Consider the following 7797-nt stretch of genomic DNA (forward strand, 5'->3'; position numbering starts at 1 on the left):
AATCAGGCTCTGTGCTGACAGTGTGGACAAAGCCTGCTTGGGATTCTCTCCCTCCCTGTCTCTCTCTGCTCCTGCCCCACCCGCACGTGCTCACATGCATGCTCTCTCTCTCAAACTTAAAAAAATTTTTTTAAGTTGGTTAGTAGTTAAGAAATTTTTAAAAATTTAGCATAAAAAATAAATTACATACAAAAATATCACAAGGATAAAAATAATATTCATTCTTGCTTGTCTCATGGATACTTCTAACATTGAAAGCAGCACTTGTTAGAACCTAAAAGTCTGCAAAAATTTCAAGAGCTATCCATCATGGTTTGCTCAGAATATATAACATGTTCAGCCCAACGCCCTTTATATACACCATCCAAACTGTTCTCACCTCTTCCAGTAGTATTTTTTTTATATTGGGTAACATATAAATCTATTAATTGTGGATCACACGATTAAAGGGGTCTGAAAGCTCAGCTATACAGTTGGCCTGGTTTAGACCTCACCATCCTTGGATATAAGTAAAAGTGTTCGTGGAAAATAAAAGGGTAGGTTTTGAGACTGGTGGAACTTGGTACAGAACGAGACTCCAAGAACAGCCTCTAGGCCCCCTTCCAAAGCAAACTCTGCTATGGCGGCTGCTCCGCTCTGCTCCATAAAGCTCAGCACTAGAGGGCAAGACCAGGCTCTGTGGCCTGGAAAATTACTGCAGTGCAAGTACCAGCAGCTCCTAAAACCAGCACAGAAGTGGTTGCTTCAGAAGACCTCATGCTGCAAAGCAGTTATAACCATGCAGGGCATCTGAACAACTCCCAGGACAGGGAGTGGAAAGTAGCCTTAGCACCCCTGAGCAGGTGAATGGCGCCTCAACTTGGACTGAGGGTCCCTGGCTGCCGTGGGCAGGAGAGGTGGCGAGGTGTTTTGCTGCAATTCGCTTGGTCATGTCAGAAGGAGAATGGAAGAGACCAGGGAAAGGAGAGGCCAAGTCTGGGTAAGGTCTCCTACTGCCACATACGGCGTTCCAAGTACAGACCGCACTGGATCCAAAGAAAACACACTTATGTAAAAAAGCATCGATGGCTTAATTCTTACCCTTTGCATATGTGTTGAAAGGCTATTGTTGTTTATATGTATTATGGTACAAGGAACAAGAATTCCTAGGTTCTATTCTTGGACTGGTCACTGATAAACAAAGTATCTGCCAGTGGAAAATATCAGGTGCTTGGAAATTCGGAGCTTACCATCCATAACCAGGAGGTATTTATTCAAGTGCCTAGTGTGTGCCCAGAATTGGATAGTGATTTCAAGATGCACACAACAGCCAGGTGGCCAGGATGGCAGCATAAAGAGACATAAGTAGGACGCAGGAATAGGAATCAGAGGTGCCATGGGAATGAAGGGCAGTCCGGCCAGCGCAGCATGAAACACAGTCCCAGGCCACCCAGAGAACAGGAAGCAGTTGTGCTTCCCTTCAACACTTACCTCTGCCTGAGTGTCAACCCTCAGCCACACCATCCCCGCTGTGCCCACACATCGGTCTCATTTGCTTCTCCTTCTCTGTCTGCCTGCATTTCAGGTTACTGTTCAGCCCTGAGTTACCTCTGCTACTAGAGGGTCTGTATCCTTTCCAGGTCAGAATGGCTGTGGTAACCCTGACCCCAGGAGCTGACATCTGTGGGTGTGCCTGCTTCAGCCCATTCAAAGTCAATCAGAAATCACAAGGGCCAACCAGAGAGATGTGTTGCAGATTTAAGGCAGCAAAAGCCAATTAATTCCTGGGCTTGAGAATACTTTGGGGTTCAGCAGGTAAACCTGGCACTAAAACGGAGACATACCAGACCCGGCCTTGTGAGATCTAGAAAGAGGCTGGTGCATGCTATCATTCTGCCGTGGCTCTGTGCCCAAATGCAATCTCTTGGCTCCAGTAACAAGTTAGTCCCAGCAGTAGGTCAATTATAGAGCAAAGAACCTAGAAACCATTTTAGTCCAGACCTCTGCCCTCAGGCAGGATTTAGCTAATCCAATCTGAACAAATGGGTATAACTTGTTAAAACCTGCCAGAATGGAGAGTCTTTAACTTCCAATAATAGTCTGTTCCCAGGGCTGCTTTTCAGCTGATACACACCAGTACAGCTGTACCAGTTATTAAAATTCAGAAATACTTTTTTTTTTAATTTTTTTTAACATTTATTCATTATTGAGAGACAGGGAGAGACAGAGCACAAGCATGGGATGGGCAGAGAGAGGGGGAGACATGGAATCCGAAGCAGGCTCCAGGCTCCGAGCTATCAGCACAGACCCCGACGCGGGGCTCAAACCCACCAGCGGTGAGATCATGACCTGAGCTGACGTCGGACACCCAACCGACTGAGCCACCCAGGTGCCCCAAAATTCAGAAATACTTATGAACATGTTGGTATACAGTGAGTGCCCCAAGCCCTCTGAATGTCCCACTACCACCCTAACCTGTCCCCAGGAGAGCTTCATGACTCAGCAGCTAAAGGGTTAATGCCAGCCACAGCAAGGGACCTTCAGTACCCTGTTTGTTCATGCATCATCCATACTAACGCATCATAACACTGTTTTACCCTTGCCGGTTCCATCCTATAATGCTACCTACCCTATTTTAAAACTTTCAACTGCTTTTTCTTATCTACTGAAAAAATACCAGTCTTTGAGGTTGTTATTCAAAGTCTTTCATAATATAGCACCATCCTATATTCTCCCTCCTACTCTCTGCTTCATCAAACCCAGATGCTCAACATTCCCGAACATTAACTTTTCCTTGGTCTTTGTTTACCCTGCTTTCTTCCTGGAATGGCCTTCTCTTTCCATATCCATTAAAATCTTACCAACTCCTCAAGATCTCCTGCAATGTCACTACTTGCATGAAGTATTAGCTGAAAGCGCCACATCCCATTTCCAGAAGTGTCACAGCAACATCTAGATTCTATATTTGTAAAACTTAATGATTGTTTCATATTACGATTATTTTTATATATGCACCTGAACTCTCCCTAGAGAGACAGCTGTTCAGAGGGCAGAAACCATAATCTAGTCATCATTATATCTAAGCGACCTAGCACAATGCCTTGCTCGAGGTATGTGCTAAATAAATATTTGTTTAAATGAGTAAGTGAACAGCTCTAATTCTTTTGTCCAAGGGACCCATTTTCTATCTGTTAAAGATTTGGGTTGTTTTTCTCTAAAGTTACTCCAATTGTGGTTGTATCTCTTTCTACATATGGAGCCCAAATTGCACATCATCCATATCTTAAACTACTGGGTTATTCCATGAAGATGAAGCAGGAAGCATGCTCCCCTGTCATTACTTTGCCACCCTGGAGTTTGTGACTGCCATTTCTCCATACACTTCTTCCAGCATCAGATCAATGTACCCGTCACACAGGGACAGGCAAATGAAAGGTTCTTGGTAAAGGAGGCTGGCCTTAACAGATGACAGGAAGGCTGATGGTAGAGTGAGTTGGCAGGGACTGCTAGAGAAAGGAGGCAGGGTGGCTTGTTGGGAAGCAGAGCCAAGATGGGACTCTGGCTGCTGTGGTCAAGGCCACGGATGCAGTCCTGGGAGGGAAGTTTTACTGCCCTGGTTGCTGTTGGTATGCCAGGGTGTAAAGGAGGGAATGCTAGCAAGACTCTCCTTAGCTCTATTTTTAAATTCCTCCTCCCCTGCTCTCCCTCCAGGGGAAGAGTTCTGAGCTGGGAGTAAGACCTATAGGACAAGAGAGGACTTTGATGAAAGATGTCTGGGCTTCTTTAAAACAAAGAAGGATGGGAAACAAGGAGCCAGAAACCACAGCCACTGTTTAAATCTCATTCCAAAAGGAAATCCAGGAAAAAGTAGAATACAATGGGACAGCCCAGCATGAAAACACCCTGCACAGCAGATAGGTTTCGGGGTTCTAAGAGGCTGAGAAGAGGAAACAAATGACCCATCAGTACCCAGGCTTGGGCTCTCTTTAAAAATGATAGTTGGGGTGGTACCTGGTTGGCTCAGTCGGTTGAATGTCTGACTTCAGCTCAGGTCATGATCTCGTGGTGAGTTGGAGCCCCATATTGGGCTCACTGCTGTCAGACTGTCAGTGCAGAGCCCGCTTCGGATCCTTTGTCCCCCTGTCTGTGCCCCTCCCCTGCTTGTGCGCTCCCAAAAATAAATAAATATATATATTTTTAAATGATGGTTAGAGAAATAAAGACATTGCTGAATTGGAAGCTAGGAACATTTTTCTGGGGAAGGGTCAGTTTGGGAAAGGAAACAAAGATTAAGGAAACCCAGTTGGGGGGGGGGGGGGTGCCTGGCTAGCTCAGTCTGTAGAGCACATGATTCTTGCTTTCAGGGTTGTGAGTTTGAGCCCCACACTGGGTGTAGAGCTTACTTAAAAATAAAATTAAAAAAAAAAAAAAAAAGGAAACTCAGTCAGAGAGTTAAGATTCATCTAGAAGGGAAACCAAACAGACCCAAAGAATTGATAGCCAAGGATGAGAAAGACAACAGGAGTTAGAAATCAGGAGCCAGCATGTGAGATTACGATGATGGTAAACTAGTTCTGGTCTCCAAGGAGAAAGCACACTTGAGGTAAGGGAAAAGTGTATTGGGGGGTGGGAGGGAAGAAGGGACATCATTAACTTCAGGGTCACAAAGCAACTGCTTTCCTCTGTTTTTAATCTGTGCAGAGGATCCCCCTGGTTACCACATTGACAAAATGGTAGCCACATTGAGAAGGGGTGTCCCAAGGAGAGAAGGGAGATCCTTTCCCAGGGCCTCCCACCTGCACACACGACAACTGGGCATGCCCACTTGGGACTGAGTTGCCACAGTATAGAAGAGTAGACTCACTCTGTGTTTCAGAGGAAAGAACAAGGCTCAGGGGAGGGAAGAACAAGCTACGGGAAAGCAAATTTTGGCCATCAGAAGAACTCTCCAATTTGGAGCTGTGGGGCTAAGGCTAAGCAGAGCTGTCTTCATGATGTGCTGAGCTCTCTTGCACTGGAAAGGCTCAAGCAGGAAAGATCACACAATCTAAGCATCCAGACTCCAAGGGATCCTGGAGATCATTTAGTCCAACTTTCTCCTACCTGAGAAGCTGTCATTTTCCCCATGATCCTCCAACTAGCTAGTGGCAGAACCAGGATTGGAACCCCAGTCTCTTAACTCACAGCCAGAATTACTTCAACAGAGAGGTTCTGCCGTAAATATATGTCTCTACCCTGAACCAGCTCAATTACTGACCTCAGTAATTCCCTCTCTTTGGCCACTGGAGGAGGCAAAGCACCACACCCAACTCTTGCAGAGCAGTTGACACAAGGACCTGTCCAAGCACCTTCTCACTGCAATGTCATCACCACACCTTCACAACTTCCTGAAAGCGGGAAGTGAAGGTATGGAAGACAATGTGCTAGAACTCCTCAGGCTTGGGCAGGGAACCGCCTCATCTGGGAGTTTCTCCACTCCTTTTTCCTGCCATTACTGTCCTTTTACAGTCCCTGACACTTTCAGAGTTTTATTTTGTTAGCTCCATCAACAGTGCATAGAAAATAACTTCGGATGGCCAGGCTGTTGAATTAAAACGAGGAAGAGGTCTTTCCCTCCCATTTCCCTAGGAGGAAACTGAGGCACAGAAAAATTAACTGGCTTTGTCTAAGTTAAAAAGAGGAGTAGGAATCTAACTACTGCCTGGTCCACCGTGTCGTGCATTGTCTCCAAGAGCAGGGTCTGGTGAGTTTAGTAGGTTCCGCAGCGTTCCAAGGAGAGCTTCGCATAACTAGTTGGAGGGATTGCCAGAACGAGGAGAGGGGTCGGCTCAGTAAGGAAGAGGAAGGGCCTGGGAGGGGGGCGGCGTAGGGGAAGGGGGAGGTGAGGGGGGTCTCGGAGGTATGGTTAAAATAAAGAACCCCAGAAAGCGCAGCAGGACTGGAAACGGAGCAAGCCACAGAGAAGGCGCTGAGCAAAGTTTGGGCCGCGCTAACCGGAGCGCGCCGCCTCGGCGGACACCGGCCGAGGGCACCCAGGGCACAAATCCCCAGCCCGCGCGTGGACCGCGCGTTTGTCTCGCTGGGGGGCTGCAAGCCGAGCGCTCTGGATGGAGGTGCCCGGCGTCTCGGCCGGCATCCCCGCGGGGCGGGCGGGAGCCTCTCTCCCCGCCGTCCTCCTAGGGGAGCAGCAAGCAGCCCCAAGGATGTCCCCAGCGGGCAGGCCCGGGCTCGGAACTCGGCGACCGGCCCCCCACGCCCCCCTTCTCTCCCGGAGTAGGCAGCCGGGCGACGCCGGGCACCTGGACACGAAAATGAGTTGGAAACCAGGTCTGAGCATGAGAGGCGGGTCTCCCCTAAGCGGGGGCCACCGTTCGTGTCTCCCCCCACCTCCGCGCCCTCCCCGTTCCCCCCGGCGCTACTTACTCCGATTCAGGGGGTTCCCGCCGACCTGGGCCGACGCCACCAGCTCCAGATAGAGAGTCCAGAGCCCCACGGACACCAGGGCGAGCGCCAGCAGCAGCCGGAAGCGCCTCCGCAGCAGCTTGACCGGGCGCAGGAGCAGCAGGAGAAGCGCGGCCCGGGGGCTCCCCATGGCGCGGCGCCCCGGCGGCCGCCGCCAGCGCGGGCTGCTCCGCACCCAGCCCCCGCCCCCCGGCCGGGCCCAGCGCCCCCGGCGCACGGCGGCCCAGCCCCAGCCCCTGCCCAGTGTCTCAGGGCTGCGCGGAGGCCGTGTCCCCCGGCCGCTCTCCAGCCGGGCGCCGGCTCATGCTCCGCGCGCGAGGAGTCCCTCCGGCTGCGCGGGCGCCTCGCGCCGCCTCTCAGGTCTCTCTCGGCGAGCCGAGCCGGCGCCTCCTCCCCCGAGTGTCCTCCGCGCCCGGCTCTCCTCTCCACTCCTCTCTTCGTCGCAGGCTCGCAGCCGCCCTCCCTCCCTCCCGCCTCCTCGCCCGCTCGCCGGCTCTCACACTCTGCCCACAGGCAGGCTTCCCCTAGGTGCGCGCCCGCCCGCCTCTCCTCCGCGGCCTCCCGCTCCGGCTCTTTCTCCCAGCTCTGGGCGCGACCGCACTCCCACCTGTCCCGCCCCCGCCCAGGCCCCGCCCCCGGGGCACAGGTGGACTCCGCCCCTGAGAAGCCCCAGGAAAAGGGGAGAGCCCCTCTGGGTGGCGAGAGATGCGGCCAGAGATTGGCGCCACCGCCAGCTCGGGACGTTTGGGGTGTAGGAGGGGGCCAGTTCTGATCCGAAACTGGTGTGATCGAGGGCAACTGAGGTACCGCCCAGGCATTTGGTGGTGGTGCGCCCCAAGCCGAAGTGAAGTAGAAACTGGGTAGAAGCGGGGTGGGGGAGTGGGGGAGAGGTCATGCTGGGGAAGAGTTGGGGGTACCGCCTGAGGCTTGGCTCCAGGGCCTTTCGTGGCCCGTGACGACCCTACTTCCTACTTTAGGTATCAAGAGTAGGCATGATATTAGTTGGAAGGCAATGACCACTGAACTCCGTCAGTTTCTTCCTCCAGGTTGGATCTGAACACCCTTCTGTCCCAGACTCAACCACATCAACAAGAGATGCTGGGGAAGTTGTATGTATCCCAGACTGAACCCCCAAATGGTTTCTCCCAGACTGGGATGAAATAGCTGTTAGGGGAGAGTAGATGGAGCGTTCTAAAGAAGAATTAAAAATAAAACAGAAAGGGACTCAGAATTGAAAAGATCATCAAGATATTCTGTGTTCCAGTTCTCTGCCTTCCAGCAGGTAAAATAATTATTATCTGATTTAAGGTAGATAATTGAGGTCCAGGGGAGCAGAGTTGCCTAAGGACAGTCAAC

At 51.1% G+C, this 7797-nt stretch overlaps 1 protein-coding gene across 2 annotated transcripts in view; it reads right to left on the reverse strand.

Moving 5' to 3' along the window:
* B4GALNT3 (beta-1,4-N-acetyl-galactosaminyltransferase 3) overlaps nt 1-6921 on the reverse strand; it is a 140217-nt gene extending 133296 nt beyond the window's left edge. Inside the window, exon 1 of one of the 2 annotated variants that reach the window (XM_045462777.1) lies at nt 6403-6921. In XM_045462777.1, the coding sequence (XP_045318733.1) occupies nt 6403-6571 (169 nt within the window). In that variant the 5' untranslated portion in view covers nt 6572-6921. The remainder of the gene's footprint in view (nt 1-6402) is intronic. The other variant, XM_045462778.1, reaches the window with a different exon arrangement.
* Nucleotides 6922-7797: the final 876 nt, after the last annotated feature.

This window comes from Leopardus geoffroyi, chromosome B4, assembly GCF_018350155.1.
Source record: "Leopardus geoffroyi isolate Oge1 chromosome B4, O.geoffroyi_Oge1_pat1.0, whole genome shotgun sequence".
In the NCBI taxonomy this organism is placed as follows: Eukaryota; Metazoa; Chordata; class Mammalia; order Carnivora; family Felidae; genus Leopardus; species Leopardus geoffroyi.